Source organism: Vipera berus (genome assembly GCF_964194415.1).
Source record: "Vipera berus genome assembly, chromosome: 1".
Taxonomy (NCBI): domain Eukaryota; kingdom Metazoa; phylum Chordata; class Lepidosauria; order Squamata; family Viperidae; genus Vipera; species Vipera berus.
Genome location: NC_138202.1, coordinates 337,455,300 through 337,472,267, shown reverse-complemented (window position 1 = coordinate 337,472,267; position 16,968 = coordinate 337,455,300). Strand labels below are relative to the sequence as shown.

The 16,968-nt window shown below is 47.0% G+C and overlaps 1 protein-coding gene across 1 annotated transcript; it reads right to left on the bottom strand.

Annotated features, from left to right (window-relative positions):
* Nucleotides 1-432: 432 nt before the first annotated feature.
* On the bottom strand, nucleotides 433-15,916 carry EMILIN1 (elastin microfibril interfacer 1). The gene is made up of 8 exons (XM_081325560.1): nucleotides 15,550-15,916; nucleotides 10,888-11,013; nucleotides 9,776-9,969; nucleotides 5,337-7,316; nucleotides 4,696-4,794; nucleotides 4,076-4,093; nucleotides 3,476-3,610; nucleotides 433-2,863 (listed from the first exon to the last, which is right to left on the bottom strand). Exons 1-8 carry the CDS (start codon nucleotides 15,726-15,728, stop codon nucleotides 2,508-2,510), a joined length of 3,087 nt encoding a protein of 1,028 aa, XP_081181686.1. The 5' UTR covers nucleotides 15,729-15,916; the 3' UTR covers nucleotides 433-2,507.
* Between the last annotated feature and the right edge of the window lie 1,052 nt (nucleotides 15,917-16,968).

Genomic DNA, 16,968 nt, shown 5'->3' with positions numbered 1-16,968 from the left:
GAAGGAGTCCCATTTTAGGGGGTCAAGTATTTCTTAATTTGGTTGGTTACTTGTCTGAGACAGTTGCATCAGGGGATGTCAATGCAAGCAACCAGAACCCCTCAGTGAATAGTCTCAAAGCAGCAGCTTTAGTGTTAAGCCACCTGTGTTACAAGAATCTTGTCAGATTGCTCACATTCCCTTGGGCACAGTCAGATAAGGCTTCGGGGATTCAGAGGTAAGTTATGTTGCTTTCTGCAGTGCAAAGACTCTATAAACTCAGCACCCTCTGAACACCTCCCTCCAGGCTATCTGGAGATGCCACTACAGGGGAAGGAAGAACAGTAATCTTCCACCCCCTTTCTTACATGACTGAATTTGCCACACACCACACAAATGAAAAGAAAGGGGCATCCTTTTTTTAAAAAAAAACTTTATTCAATAATTATATCATTAGCTGAGTTTAGCCATTATACAGCATATACATAAGGGATGAAACAGAGAGAGGTGGAAGAACTTCCATTCATCACCACCTTCCTTTGCTTACAACTCTGCCAAAAAGATTGCAAAAGATATCTTTTCTTCCTCGCTTATTGTAGGAATTAGTGGCTTTGTGGCTTGGAAATCCAGGACTCTGAAATCTATAGCAAATTAGCCTGGTTTTTGGCAGCTTGGCAGCAGACATGATTAGATGAGACAGCTCGGGTTGTGAGAAAATGTGGGCAAAGCAGGGAGTTAGTTGGCGATGCAAAAAGACAGGAGCAGTGGGCATTTTCTCTGGGAAATGACAGACACAGATAAATAACAAAAGGGATTCTTCCCTCCATTCCACAGTAAGTAAGTAAGGGCTAATTCCTAAACCAATGATGGCGAACCTTTTGGCTCGACATGTCAAAACTTCAGAAAACACTTGACTCTGCTGACCCCCCCCCCTCTCTCTCTCTCTCACACACACACATACACACACACACCGCAAACAAAAGAGAAATAATTTTCTACCCCATCTAGGCCACCCTGAACATTAGCTCAGGCCTCAACTTCATCCCTAGCACCAACACTGCCACTAATAAAGGCACAAAAACTTCAGGCTATGGCAGAATTGCCCCCATGGCCCAACTTTCCCCAGCATCTGCTACGTGCCACTTACCTTTAGGAGATGTTCTCCTTCTGTTAACTGGTTCTTGCAGCCTACCTGACTTTGCTTCAGGTCAAATCAGGCTTTGAGGTGGCTTTGGAGAATGCTCTTCCATGGCTTTCACAGCCTCCAGAAACCACACAAAAGCACAATCTGTTCTTGCATGATTTTCAGTGGCTTAGGAGGCTATGTAAGAGCATGGCCCTCTTGCTCAACTTCTGGAGGACCCAGAAGCTGTACCAAAGCACACCTCATTCTTGCCTGGCCTCCACAGCCTCTGAAAATCGCAGGAGAATGGGGTGTGCTTTTGAGAATAGTTGTTGAATGTTGGCATAAACTCTGGTGTGTTACTCAAAATGTTGTGGTGTGTCAGCTTTGACATGCATGTCGTAGGTTTGCCATCACTGTCCTAGACAATGTGTTCTCTTGGTCTAGGCAGCTGCACTTTCTGACTTTTTAATTCCAATTTTTCTTCTAGACAATGCAGGGAGTACTAATATACATACAGCAGTGGTGGTGAACCTATGGCACGCGTGCCAAGGGCAGCACTCAGAACCCTCTATGTGGGCATGCGCACCGTTGCCCCAGCAGAGTTTGCCAGAGTAGCGAGCACGTGGCATTTGGATGCGACAGGGCAGGAAGCGAGCAAGCGGCATTGGCCCCCCCCGGGGATGCCCCAGAGATGGTGAGGGACTGGCCCCGGCCACACTCACCCAGTCTGCCGTGACCACTGCAGCCATGCCCACTCAGTGGGCCACACTCCCCGCCCCCCCTGAGGGCACCACAATGCTGATGCAGCCCTGGCACTTTGCGATAAATAAGTGGGTTTTGGGTTGCAGTTTGGGCACTCGGTCTCTAAAAGGTTCACCATCACCGATCTATAGTGTAGCCTGCAGGGCCTCAGAAAGGCAGAATCTCTCCATGGTTCGTGCCTTAGGGCTGGCCGGAGGGAAATAGGAAGTGCCAGCAAAAAGTTCGCTTGAGACTACTTAAGTTCTCAGGAAGTTAGCTGACAGCTTCAAAACTGGGGTGGCAAAAGTTGCCAATTTATTGGTTTATTAGATTTATACCTTGCCTTTCCACCAAGGTTCAAGGCAGCTTCCATGGGAACTCCTGTTGTTTTATCCCTACAACAGCAACCTTGTGAGGTAGGTTGGCCTGAAAGAGAGTAAATGGCCCAAAGTGACCCCGTGAATTTCTATGGCGAAGAGAAGACTTGACCCCGCTTTTCCCTAGTCCTAATCCAACACCTTAATCACTATATCTCCACCATCCTCGTTATCACTGGGTGATACCAGCCCAGAAAGGAAGAACAGAGGTGTTATTAGGGTGCAAGTTGGGGTTCCTTGGTATCCCTTTCCCTGCTGGGCTGTGGGCTGCTTTGGGTTGCTCCCTACCCCCATTGAGGAACTATATGGACCCCCAAATCTTCCTCATAAAGCAAGGCAGCGCTGAAAACTGTCAGTGGCTCATCTGGAGAGTGGGCTAGCTGGCCAGACACGAGGTCCACACAGAGGGTCTCATCAGACTCCATTGGGACAATGAGAGTGAAGACTGCCAAAGCACCAGCACTTGGTTGGCTTTCAGCCACCGGTTTGTTCTCCAGTCCTTCAGGCTGATATCCAGCTGAGTCGCTGCGGGCAATGGCCTTGTTGGAAAGGGAGAGCACTGCCTCAACTTTCTCGCCTCTGTGCCCGGTCAAAATTGCGCTGACCAGATAGCGGCCAGAAACAGGAGCAGTGAAAATTCCTGAAGGGAGAAAAGGACAGAAGAATCATTGGGCAAAGAAAGAGATTTTGCCTTTAACCCTAGCTTACAGAGTACACGTCAGGAGTTGGAGACAAAGTCTTAATTTCAGAGATGGCTAGGGGATGATCTGACAGAAAAAAAGAGCTTGAGGAAGAAAATTCCATGGGAAACCATTGTAATCGGCGGGTCATGGCAATAGGCAACTTCATATTGTAGTGGAGAGGGCATGCTGAATTTTCGTGGCTAGGGCACCTTAGTGAAAAAAGATTGCAGCATTCAGGTTCATCCTAAAATGTCTGCTTGGCTATTACCCTTCCATGGGAAATAGGACCCCTTCGTGGATTACCGCCTTGTCGTGGCGAAGGGGCTTGCGTAATTCAATGAAGCTATGAGCTATGCCGTGCAGGGCCACCCAAGACGGACAGGTCATAGCAGAGAGTTCTGTCAAAACATGAGAAGGAAATGGCAACCCACTCCAGTATCTTTGCCATGAAAATCCCATGGACAGTACCAAAGGGAAATAGGATGCTAAACAAGTGGTCTGACCCAGCTGCAGGCTCCTTCACGCTATTATGACAACCATCCCATTCTTTGCATCTGATATTCACTGACCTGTATTTGGGTTATAGAAATTGCCATCGTTCACCAGCTCCTTGTCAAAGATGATGGTTCCAGTATTGACATGCCAGGTTGTCAGAGCCGCTGAGAAGGAGACTTTGGGCACTCTTCCAGGAGGACCTGGTGGTCCTACAAGAGAATTGGGAGAAGAATCACCTTCTATTGCTTGCTTTCCTTCTCTATCCTAATCTACCAGCTTTTCAATTTGATCACATTGGTTCATTTACATGAAACTCAGCAATCAAAACTGTGATCTCCCCTAGCTTCTATAATTCAAGCAACAGCTTGTAAATATTCTCCTCGCTCTCCTTCATTACCCCATCCCCACCCTACAGCATTACAGAAACAGGGGAGATGAAAGAAACTGCCTGAAAAGGAGACGTCCAGTAGTAAAGCATATAAGTTATCCCAATATCAGCCAGGTTTAGCACTAAACTCCTGTTCTGCTAGAGATTTTAAAGCACTATTGCTACCAGTTCTAAACTAGATAGGACACAGGACTTAGTAGATCCAATTTCCTAGGTTTAAGCCTTCAGTTTCCTCCAAGAATAGAAATTACTTCTCTTCCACATCTCGTTATCTGGCCTTTATTACCTTGTTTTCCAGGGAAACCTACAAAAGAAAGAGAAGGAATCACATGAATGAATACAGGTATGGCCATGAGGTGGGATAAGCTATAGTGTCTTGCACTTATTGGATTGTACTTCCTACAGTGTTGATAGTTAACGCTGCAGGTCAAATAAGGAGAAAATGTGCCCTTGAGGCACCTAGACTGCATTTAGTGAAGTCTAGTTAAGTTCATACAGTAGTTGAAGGTTTGGCAGCTGTTACTTTTTTGCATACTGCATGCCAACAAGAGTACTCTGGTACAATTCTTCCCATTATCATCCTAATCAAGCCTTCCTTGTTTGTTTGTTTTAAGCCTTATTATCCACTATAAAAAAATCTCCAATCTCAACTTCCTTGTAAGAACATCTGTTTAATCCAAGAAGTAGACCTGTTGCAGCTGTTTTTCTTCCATCTGAAAATCATTAATTGAGGAAGCTCCTGAAACTCTTATCACTAACATATTTGGCAAGGATGACTATGGAATGAAAGGGAATTGGAAGAGATACAGCATTTGCTAAGCAGTAAAGCGGATCTTCTTGGGAGCATTGTATATTAAAGGCGCAGGTTAGAACACCAACAGTAATTGAACTTGGCCAGTTTCTCACCTGGAGGCCCCTCCATGCCAGTCTTTCCATCCTTGCCAGGAGGTCCCATCAGGCCTGGGGGGCCCTGTTTTCCCATGGGACCTGGAAGACCTGGAGGGCCTGAAATTCAGAACAAAGGACAGTCATTCCAGATAGCACCTCATGAGAAAGGGGAAGATGGCTAGGATATACAGGTAGTCCTTGACTTCCAACAGTTCATTTAGTGACCATTCAAAGTTACAACGGGACTGTAAAAAGTGACTTATAACCGTTTTTCACATTTACGACCATTCCAGTGTCCCCATAGTCACGTGATCAAAATTCGGAGGCTTGGCAACTGACTCATATCTATGACGTTCGCAGTGTCTTGGGATCATGTGGTCCCCTTTTGCAATCTTCTGACAAGCAAAATCAGTGGGGAAACCAGATGCACTTAACAACTGTGTAACTAACGTAACAGCTACAGTGATTCACTTAACAACTGTGGCAAGAAAATGGGGCAAAACTCACAACAAATGTCTCAATTAACAGAAGAAATGTTGGACTCAATTGTGGTTGTAAGCCGAGGACTACCTGTACTATGACAACCTTGAGTCCTACCTCAAATCAACCCATGCTACTACTCCTAGTCCATCTTTCCCCATCAGAGCTGCTAAAAATACCTGTGAAGTCCTGCAGTGTGAGGTCATGCAGCTGACCCTTCAGAGTATGAAGGGAGCCATTAAGAGTGCTGAGGTGGCGGTGGATGGTGCCCAACTGGCTGCCGTGGATCTTCTCTAACAAGGCTCCGTGGCTGCGCAGAGTCCCATTCACTTCATGAATGCAGCCCCACAAAGCCGAGATGTGCTTGTCCAGCCCTTCCTTAATCTTGCGCAAGCTCCCTGAGACGTGGTCCAGTCGTTCACAGGTGCCTTCCAGCTTAGTCAGTCGCTCTGCCAGACCTCCAGAGGCCCTCCGACAGTCTAATGCCTCCACTTGAAGAGTACCGCTAAACCGATGAATCTCGTGACCCAGGTCCTGGAAGCGCACATCACTCTCGCCCACATGCTCCGTCACCTCCTGCTGTACGCGGTTGATCTCTGTGATGATGCGATCCTTGGTAGTGCCCAGCTCATGGATGTCGGTTTCATGCTTTTCCACTGTGGCCTGCAGCCCAGCCAGTGTCTCATTGAGTGAGCTGAAGCCCAAGATCACCTCGGAGAGCTCTCCCTGCAAAGACTGAAGGTGGATGCTGGAACTGCCGCCAGTCACGCTGAAGCCATCCAAAGGTTTGGAGGTCTCCCCTTGCTCTGTGCCCAGTTCTGGCTTTTTCCCCATTAGTTGGCAGGCTGTTTGGCAGGTTCCCACTTGCTCCCTGAGCTGTCTCATTTCTCCCCATAGCTGGGAGCAGCTCTGACTGCAGGGATGGTGTTCCAACCTTTCGACCTCTTGCTCCAATTTATCCAAGCGCTTATTGGTGCGATTGGAATAATGTATTAAATCTGGCAGCCCTGCACTCATGGAAATCACCACCTGGTTCTCAAGCTCGCCAATTTCTCCAGCCAGCTTGCTAAGGGCTTCACTGTTTGCTCCCACCAAGCCTTGCAAGTTTCGCAATTTCCCCGACACGTCGAGCTGGTGGAGGTTGGAGCCCAGCAAGCGCAGTTGCCCCTCATTGTCCAGCACGCGCCGTTCCAGGTCGCTCAAGATGTTGCTGATCTGCGAGTCCTGGTTGCCTGGTTCGGTGCAGATCTGGGTGCAGGCGTGAACCGAGACGCGGACCCGCTCCAGCGCCCCCTGCTGCTGCAGGCTACTGTCCTTCAGCCCGCTGATGTCCCGTGACAGATTGGCCAGAGCTCGGCCCACGTGGCTCTGGAAATCGTTCACACGGGAGAAGAGGAAGTCGAGCTGCCTCTCAGCCCGGCCAAGCCGATCATCCGCTCCCTGCAGCATGACCTGCAAGTCCATCAAGTGCTCCTCCAGGCTGCGCTGCGTGGTGTTGACGCGGCTCTCCATCTCGGTCATTCGGCTGTCCACACTCCAAGGCCCCTGTGGCTGCGGCCGGCCTCCCACATGCTCGTTGAGCGTGGCTACCGAATCGGACACGGTTTCCAGGCGGCGCTCCAGCTCGGCCACCCGACTCTCCATCTGAGGGCAGCAGGCCTTGGGCAGCTGCTCGGCCAGGCGGCTCACGTGCTGCTGGATGGTGCTCATGGCTTCACGGTTCCGCTGGTCCTGGGAGGAAAGCAACTTCTCCAGAGCTCGCATTCGGTCATGGTCCTCAGCTTGCTGCCGCCTCAGCCCCTCCATGCCCGTCAGGCAGGAGGCACAGGAGTCCTTCAAGCGCCGCTCCACCTCCCGGATGACCTCGCCCCGGACGTCTGACCCGCTGCCGCCCGTGCCTCGCCCGTTCTCGTGGCTGGTGATGCGGTTGTCGAGGCGCTGCAAGTGGCGCTGGATCTCATTGAGGGCTTCCTTCATCTCCGGGTGGGCGGCGGCGTCTGCTGGCTGCTTGCCGTTCAGGGAGGTCTCCACTGCCCGGCGCACATCTTCGGTCAGCTTGGAGTTACTGGCCTGCATGGTGGACTGCAAGTCTTGCAGTTGCTTGGTCAGGCTCTGCACTTTTTCTTCCAGCTGTTGTACTTTCGCTGAGTCCCTGTGTCCTAATGGGAGAGATTGAAAAAGGCGTCAGAGCACTTTGGCTTGAATTTATCAACTTGACAAAATAGTGGGGAGCTTAAATCTGAGATGCTTGTTTAATTCTAAGATAACCTCTCTTAACCTGCTCCCCTCTTCTTGTGTGGAGGGCAGTATGTATAACACCAATGATCAAGCTACCGTGGAAGTTTAATCCAACTCTTCCATTTGGGATGCCCTACATTGGGCGGGATATAAATGGGATTAAAAAAAACACCAATAGAAAAAAAAGTGTAGTTCAGGGTTAAGCAGTGGAATCCTTGGTGCTTTCTCAGCTTGGCTTTTTGCTTGCAGATGTTTCATTGTATGTGCTAAACAGGGAGCAAACCCACATAACATTGCACTGATATTACCTAGTTGAACAATGAATCAGTTGCAAACAAACAGCCAACCACAGAGAGCAACAAGGACTAGGAAGTTTCACCAGAAGGGCCTGAGAATCAAGTAAATGCTTAGATCATTTTCCTGAAATCAAAATTGCGTTAAGAAATGCTTAAAATGGGCTGTTGATTCTTGGAATATTCTTGCACAAATCACATAAGCCTTTTCCTTACATGCAGTTTTCATTGCCATCTCAATGCTCGTTGATCATCTTTAATCATCTCCAGCCTGTGATTTAAATCATGTTACACCAGTCCTTTGTATAGTGTAAAACCTTTTCCAAACAGAGTGGCACAGAAGCATGAGGTATTGATATTATTGTCCCCCCCCTCCCCAATTATATAAAGTATAACAAGTATAAATTATCAGTAATTATAAGATGGTTGTTTTAGTATGATTCTATTATTGCATTTATGTGCTACCCATCTCATGATTATGCAACTCTGGGCAGCATACGTGAGAAACACATGTCGTTGGCTATTCATCAACCAGGATGTTTTTATCATAATCACCAATGAGGACAATACAGTTTACTAGCTAGCCAGGACAAAATGTAACTTTAAATTATTCTAGAATAACTTAGTTACTCTACCCTAATGGGGGGGGGGGGGAAGGTTCCTTCCTGGAACTTAATCTGAAGAAAAGTAAAGTTTATTAGCTTTTTTCAGCCATATGGCCAAGTAAGAGGCAACTACAGGATACAAACTTTTTTTTAAAAATCCCATTTATATCCCGCCCTTCTCCGAAGACTCAGGGCGGCTTACAATCTAAGAAGCACAAATCAATGTGCTTAGCAAGAGCCTTCATTCTATGTATCTGCCTGCTTATTAGGGCTTTCGCCCCCCCCCCCCAGCAGCATTTTTACAAAGTCAGCTTATTGCCCCCAACAATCTGGGTCCTCATTTTACCTACCTCGGAAGGATGGAAGGCTGAGTCAACCTTGAGCCTGGTGGGACTCGAACCTGCACTAATTGCAGGCAGCTGGTGTTACTTAAGGAGGCATTAGCCCACTGCTCCACCAAGGCTCTAAACTTGCTGGAATATGACCAAAGCTCCCTCTCATTCAGCACTTTCTTCCAATAGCAATTGGCTAGTATTTCTAAGAAACTGATGATGGCTTCGTCTATAACTTGCCTCCAACATCTGGTCTTCCAAAATCCACTGCATTTGAATGAGGAAAAACTTAACAACATCTCTCCATGCATTTACTGAATGCTCTTTAAAATCCTATCCTTAAGCCTTTTTAAAATAATCTCGTGAGAACCTGAATCTCTCCACATCTGGCACATCTTTCCATCAGCCTCCTTCAACAATGAGCAGCTGCAAAGATACTGGGTAGATTGTAGATTTGAAGATATTTGACAGATGCAGCTTGTCACAGAGGGGTGAGAAAATAAATCCCACTAAAATGCCATATTTTCACCCATTAAAGATTGAAGAACTCCACTGTTCTTCATCTCCTCTGACAATTTCATGCAGATTCCCCTAGAACAGGAGTAGGCAACCGTGGCTCTTTTGTGACTTGTGGACTTCAATTCCCAGAATTCCTGAGTCAGCTGAGCCAAGGTTGCCTACCCCTGCCCTAGAAGCAGCAGCACGGGAGTAAGTAGCATAGGAAAATACCCAATGCTAGGAATCAGATTTATTCTAATGTACATTTAGGCTGAGAAAATCTGAGAAGATGTTTGTGGCAGGAGAAACCAGAGTGATGAGTTGTCGGTGCTGGGAGCCAACCAGGTGAGAATCTGTGAAGATGTGTTGCAATATTGCCAAGTTATAAACCCAGAGCAATCCTCAAGTTTTTTCAAAAGGCAACCTTTAAAGAGTCAATCTCTTAGGAAGCTGGCAAATGCTATGATTTATGCTCTCTCTATATACATTTGCATATGCTGATCACATACATAGCTATGCTTTACCTCCCTGGCTTCCTCATTTTAGAGGTTTTCTTTTATGCTAGGAAAACCACATGTAGATTTTTTTTTTAAAGATAGCAATTATACCATCACAGCAAACTGGAAACTTTATTTACACCTTTTGAATTTACCTTCTCCGCCACTGAGTGGGTTGCCAAAGCCGGATAGGTTGGGTTGACCAGGCTGAGGTCGTGGTCGGCTGGTAGTAAGTAGCGTCCCGCTTTCAGCACAGTCATTGCCTGAATAGCCAGGGCAGCAGCGCCACTCCAAGTCTGAGACCATCTTATAGGCCACCTTATAGCGTGGGCGCACAAAACTTCGATATCTGTCAGGTAGAAGGAAGAGCCAAGAGGATTTGTGCTTGGAGGAAGAAATGGGGCAGGGGTCTTTTTGTGGGTTAACTATTTGCTTGGAGAAGTAATAACATTCTTAGCAGGCAGCTGGTAAGCAAACTGCTAGCATTAGATATTTTCCTTCTTAGGGTGAGGTGGTTCTCTTCTGTATAGCATTCCTTTCACCTAGGGATAGTCAGAGCTCACTGCATATATTCCTCAGAAAAAGATAAAAGCTCATCTAGTTTGAACAAGCATTGGTCTTTCTTCTGGACAGATAGGCTTGACAGTGACTGATCTAAAAAAAACTAAACGGAGTCAAACCTGGTTAATGCTTTAGTAGGAGACCACCAGAAATCCTTAAGATGTAGTCTACACTGGGAAGTAAAAAAAAAATCCCAGAAGGTGATAATGGCAAGCCACTTCTGTGTTGTTGCTAAAATGACAGTAGGTGGATGTGTTTGTATCTAGTCAAATACATACACTCAAATAGTCACCAAAAGTCAAATCTGACTCCAAGAAAAAATTATAATTTGTTTGCAATCCAAAAGTTCACCTCTAGGAGGCAGCAGATCACTTCCATGTACATAGCCCATTAACTTTTATTGGCACTGGGATGGCTGCATTTCCCTGATGGACTGGGCACACGCCAGGCAACAGCCACAGGCATCCAGCCTCTCTTCCCCATTTGCCCAGAGAAGTCATGACCTCTTACTCCACCCAGGTAGCAAGCCAGCTTGCCAGTGAGGCTGTGAGCACTGCGAATGAGAAGGAGGAGAGATGCTTTTTGTTGCGCTGCTGCTGTTTTCAGTCCAAACCCAATTCTACAGGCTCTGCAATGACTCGGAACAGTAAGAGATTTACAGTGACTTACACAGGTGTTCCCTTTTCCCTGCTCGCCCCTCACTCACGTGACAACACGAGGACACTGGAGTTGTCCCCAAACACATGGCTGATAATCTGGTTTCACATATGTGTCGACTCCATCCTCCACCACACAGCTCACACTCCGTGATACCACATAAGCACACCAATTCCTGCAACGGTGCAAGAAAGAAGGGTTGGGTTGATCCACAACTGAATTATTTTGTTCTATTCTAGCCCATGTACAGCAAATAGTAAGGTAAAGTAAAGGTAAAGGTTTCCCCCGCACATGCGTGCTAGTCGTTTCCGACTCTAGGGGCCGGTGCTCATCTCCGTTTCAAAGCCAAAGAGCCAGCGCTTGTCCGAGGACGTCTCCGTGGTCATTTGGCCAGCATGACTAGACTCCAGAGGCGCACGGAACGCTGTTACCTTCCCACCGTAGTGGTCCCTATTTTTCTACTTGCATTTTTACGTGCTTTCGAACTGCTAGGTTGGCAGAAGCTGGGACAAGTAACAGGCGCTCACTCTGCTACGCGGCACTCGGGATTCGACCCGCCAAACTGCCGACCTTCTGATCGACAAGCTCAGCGTCCTAACCCACACCAATTCCTGCAACGCTGCAAGAAAGAAGGGTTGGGTTGATCCACAACTGAATTATTTTGTTCTATTCTAGCCCATGTACAGCAAATAGTAGCAAAGCCCAAAATCTACCCCACTTCCATCTTCCCACATGCCAAAGATGCTCTAATTCAGAGCTGAGACCAGGACTTAAACGGCTTCATTTTCAGCAAGATTCTCTGAGTAGCATGTTTCTAACTTCTGCCTACTCCAAATTGCTAAAGATAAAAGAGCAACATTGCTTTGACATATTTGGCACAAGATTCAACTTCTAGAGAGGATGAGGATTTGAGAGAGGCCTTAAATTTTAATGCTTGTTTTAAATAAATTAAATCCCCAAACAAAGCATGGGATTCAAGTAAAAGCCAGAGGCAGATGTGCCTAGGCACACTTTGATGTTAATCTAAACTAAGAAACTACTCTTCATTTTTGCTATTGTTGATAAAGACCAAAAAAGGTACTGACTGGAGAAGCTTTGTGCTGAGCTACAGAAGTGGGGCATGGCTATACAAAGACAACACAGGATGGGGGGGAGACTTGGCTCTTCAATAGAACATCTGAAAAGAGTCTGTTGCTGTTGACCACATTGAGCCAGCAATGTGATGCAGCTGCTAAAAAGGCACACGCTATCTTGCATTTCATCAGGGGTTCCCAACCAGAGGTGTGAGGTAATATTCCAGGGGGTGTGAAAACTTGGGTTTTCAAAATTACAGTGTATATGCATAATTTGTTGCTGTTATTTTGAACTTTTGTAAGGGGTGAGAGAATATATCAGAAAAGTACTAGGGGTGCGGGGTATAGAAAAGGTTGGGAGCCGCTGCATTACATTAATAAGTATAAAACTCAAATCATAGGAAGTAATTGTTCCTTTCCACAGACTCCATTTGGAAAGGGGGGTACCATAGTTCAAAAAGATAATGACAAATTGCAGTAAGCTCAGAGGAAGGCTACTGGGAACCAATCTGCTCTGCAATCCAGCCCGATGATGAAAAAAGGTGCTTTTCCACAAGGCAACTGGACTTCTGTTTTTCCTTGAAGACATTTGGCTTTTCATTCAAGAAGGCTCTTCAGTTCCGGCTGAATAGTGAAGGACCCATTTGAACTACTCAGGTGACCTTGAAAGCAGAGCTGAGTCCAAGTGGCCTCAATGACTCTCAGAAAGAGTGCTAACAACCAGATGACTGCAAGGAATATAAATCCTCCCATCCTCCACCATTCAGTCAGAAATGAAGAAGCTTCTTGGATGAGAAGTGAAACATCTAGGAAAAACAAAGTCCAGTTGCCTTGTGAAAATGCACCTTTGGGAGAACCATGACCTGGATGACTAAGAATCTTCCTAGACATTCAGCCCTATGATGAGCAGCAAAAGAATCTGGACAGGAAAAAAAACAAGACCGAAGAGAGAAATGACAGAAGTCTTCAATTATCTGAACTGCTGTCACAAGAAAAAGGAATGAATTAATTTTCCATTGCCCCAGAGGGCAGGACCAGAACCAATGGGTTAAAATAACAAGGAAAGAGTTCAGGCTTAATGTCAGGAGGAACTTCCCAACTATATGTGCTATCAGCCAGTAGAACAGGCTGCTACACAAAATAATGAGTTCTCTGGCAGAGGGCGGATAGTCAAGAGAGATTCTAAGGGATCCTGTACTTACTAGGTGGTTTGAGTAGAACAATGCCTTTAATATCCTTTTCTGTGAACAGACTAAGTAAGTTGCTCATGATCTGTGGAATCCCACTGCTCTAGTGAGAGAAAATGTGTCATCTCCTCCTCCTGTAGTATAGTGAATCCCTCAAAATCTTAAGTAACTGAGGAAATGGCACCAGAGCAATTCCCTCTTCTTTTGTCTCGTGGCAATGCACTTAATGAAGGAGTCCTAACTCCCTGCTTTATTGACATCACTTGTCACCAAGACCCCAGTTGCAGTACATATTGGATCCAGGTGAATTGCCTCAAGAATGCTTTTCACCTTTGCTCGGACAGACCCTTAAGGCCTAATGGCCTTTAATTGAGGAGGAGTTTGATCTTAACAAGAGAGATTCTGCTGAAAAACAGCCAGGTCAAAGGCCAGGCAGGGATGCCTCTTTCCATTATTGGAAGAGATTAGTCTGAACTAACAAGTTACTTTCCTACTGGTTAATGTTTGCCCAGTTCACCTTATCTTATTTCCCATCCTCATAGAGGAAATTTAGGGCATTTCCTGCATGCCAGGGTCAACTTGAGAAAAGAATTCATATGAAATGATAATAGATTGATCCTCTAAGCATGTGCTGAGAACCTTTCCTGCATTATAATTACTATGAGAAGATTTTGAATAGGGGCAGTTCAAATCAGACTTCAGTATAAGCCTTTTCCCATTATCTGGTGCTCAACATTTCTGCCTCCACTGAGAACTGCCAGAAGGCCCCACTCTGTTGGGAATTTCCAGCAGATGGCAAAACTCATTGGTTTTGACAGCCTTTGGAGATCTGAGATAATATGTTGTTTCTGTCTGGCTGCTATTTTTGTGTAATGTTTGTGCACTGATTCAGTACATTTCCATAATGGATGATTTTAGTCTTGGTTGTTATAAACTGCAATAGATGTGTGGCTGAAGGACTGCCTATAAATCTAACAACAAATAAATATTCTCCAGATCTCCAAAACCAGCCCCTGAGAAGAGGCCTAACTAGGAGAAATCTTGGGCAGAAATCTATCCTATTCTGGGCAAGTTATGGAGTAGTTAAGATGGGAGGAGGAAGTGAAGGGTGGTTGTATGAATGAACAAATCTTGTATTACTTTCCTTTTCTCCCCTAGCTACAACTCTTGCCAAGATCCATTTCTTCTTACTATTTTCTGGAGCCCCTTTCTTTCTGCCTCTGTACAATGCTGCTCCTATTTCTCAAACTAGCTGCAAATTTACCCTGGAATCTAATTCCCCCTTCAAAAAGCAGTATCCATTCAAACCCCAACTGTTTTTGCTTTTCCTCCCCACCTTCCTCCCCCCTGCCCCAGGCTAGCTAAAAAAAGAATCTGAAGTACTGGATAAAGCAGCAAAACTTCTTTCTCCCACCCCACTCCCACCTTGTCTCTTGTTTCCATTATTTGATTCTTCAGCATTTAACTCAATTCCTCAACATCCCACAAATATTTTGTGGTCATCTTGATGCACAACCCTTTCTCCCATAAAGACAACCCATCCCCAAGTCTTATCCTCACAAATATTAACAGCTTACGATACTTCTAGCAAGCAGGACTCTCCATTGAAAGCCTCCACGCTCACCCCACGTTTGTGGGAAAAGACCGCTCCCCCAAACAAAAGAGGAAGCTGATGGGGTGGGTAGCTAGACCAATTGTTTAGGATCATGTTGGGCATGGGATAGTCCTCAGCCCTTAATTTGCATCCAGAGCCTCTTTCCACCTTCTGTTGGGAAAGATAAGCACATGGACAGGAATTGAAGTGTGTTGCTATGGAAACACCATTGTCACCACCTCTTTTCCATGTTCACTGTCAGGCATCTTTCTTGGGATTTCAAGCCAGCGTATAATCATTCATAACAAACATATAACAGAACATAGAGTCCATTACAATAAAAAGCAATCATTTTATGAGGCTTGCCGCTATTCAGATTTAAAATTTAAAACTGACATAGTGTGAATCCTATTTTTTCCCCCCAAACCCACATGGAGGGATAAACAATGGGCACTTTTAAACCTGCAATCACATGCAATGAAGATTTGCCACTGCTGAGATGGACAGCCAGCCATATCTAAATATGCAATATTTAAGCAAAGAAGGAGGCCCTTCTCTAGTGGGGCCTTTTTTCAACCCTCCATCCTCTTCCAACCAGCTCCCGGGTCTTCCCCATATCCTTTAAACCTCATAGGAAGACAAAAGCTGTCTTTTCCAGTGGCCTCCCCTCAGGCCGGTGGGAAGCAGAAGGCAGTAACCAGTTTTGCAGAAGCTCAGACGCAGATGTGCATTATGCCTGTGGAAGTCTGAATTCCTTCTTTTTGCCTTTCCATTTCTTTCTGCGGGACCCTCATCCAGACAGCTTGATTTTGCTCCAGCCCTGCATCTCCCATAGTCTGTATAGTCAGCTGTCTTACCTGTGGCGGCTGGCCACTCGGGCCCCATTGGTTGCTTGTGCTGTCGCTTGGAGCTGGGTGAAAGGCAGGTTGCTTCCTGTGTATAGATTGTACCTGGGAGGATAGTTCATGCCCCAGACCTCCCTGGCCAGGAGGCCCCACCAAATACAGAGCCATGCAGTGGCCCCAGGGCTGGCCATTCCCAGTTCTTGGTGGTCCTCTCCCTGAGTCCCCGGGTCAGCTGCACATGGCCTGGGCCCCTAGGCCTTGACAGCAGGGCCAGTGATGCTGGCGGAGCAGGAGTCCTCCTTCCTTTCTGGCCCTCTCCCTGACACTCAGCCTGCAGGCGCGACGCGGGCCGAGAGGGCTCTCTGTGCAGCCGCTCACTCCTCACACACTGACAGCTTTGCAAACTTCCCAGAGCTGGCTTGCTCACTCCCCCCAACTTCCTGCCTGGCAGCTATGAGCCCCAGCGCCCTGTCCCCCCCCCCAGCCTTCCCTATCCTGGGCTTCCCTGCTCCCTGCCCAACCGCTGGCTCCCTCACCCCTGGGTTGGCCTTGGCCCTCTGAACATCCCCTCCGCCAGCCAGCCTCGTTCGAAATGGGGATTTTCTGCATTCTCAGTTCCTGCTTGGCCGCCCCCTCCCTCCTGTGCTGGGTTTGGGCTGCTCACTCACATCTGCTTCTCGTTACAGTCAGGACTGGGAAGGGGGGGGGAGTGTGCAGGAATGGGAAAAAACGAGAGGGGGTGTGCATGAAGCCTGACCAGCCCAAGGGAGTCAGCACAACACGGCTACTGAGTGAAGTCCCTGCCACAGGGCAAGAGGCCACGTACCCACCATGCGGGGACCCTGTGCCTCAACATGCCACATTCCCCCTCCCCCCGTAAGGCTGGGGAAATGATCTCAGCTCTGGGTCCGATTCACGGGTCTTGGTGTCTGCTGCCCCTCCGGTTCTCCCACGTCACTAGCCAGGAGAGTTTCCAGCAAGCGGCCTGTCTGGCTAGCCCCCAAAGAGATGTATGCATGACTGTGTGTGAGAAAGAAACACATCAGAGACAGGCGAGCCTTTGTCTCTGAGAGGTGGGGTGGTATTCTCCGACTCGTTTCCCTAGTCCTGCAATCTTGCTGCTCTTCCATGGTCAGTCTCACCTGCTCCCCTTGACTACAGTGCAGCCATCCCACGCTGGGATTTTTTCCCCAATGTCCCAAACAGGATTGCAATGAAACGTGGAGGCTGCAACTATTGGAGAGGCCTGATTTTATACAAAGTGTCTCAGTCCATCTGGGCTTAATGGCACTATGCCCCAGCCTCTACGTTTCCTGTATATAGGAAGTTTTTGCCTAGAAGGCTCAAAATGCCTGAGGGCTTCCAGACAGGGCTGAGCAAAACAAAACAACAAAAAAAACGAGATACCAAAGTTAAATCTCCCTTAGAAGG

Bases quoted from the DNA above. Each gene is read 5' to 3' on its own strand.
- EMILIN1 (XM_081325560.1), bottom strand. From the start codon at position 15,728: ATGGCCAGCCCTGGGGCCACTGCATGGCTCTGTATTTGGTGGGGCCTC. The intron at 4,795-5,336 runs GTATTTTTAGCA...TCTGAATTTCAG, and splicing joins CACACTGCAGGACTTCACAG to GCCCTCCAGGTCTTCCAGGT. The intron at 2,864-3,475 runs GTCAGTGAATAT...TTCTCCCTTCAG, and splicing joins TTTCTATAACCCAAATACAG to GAATTTTCACTGCTCCTGTT.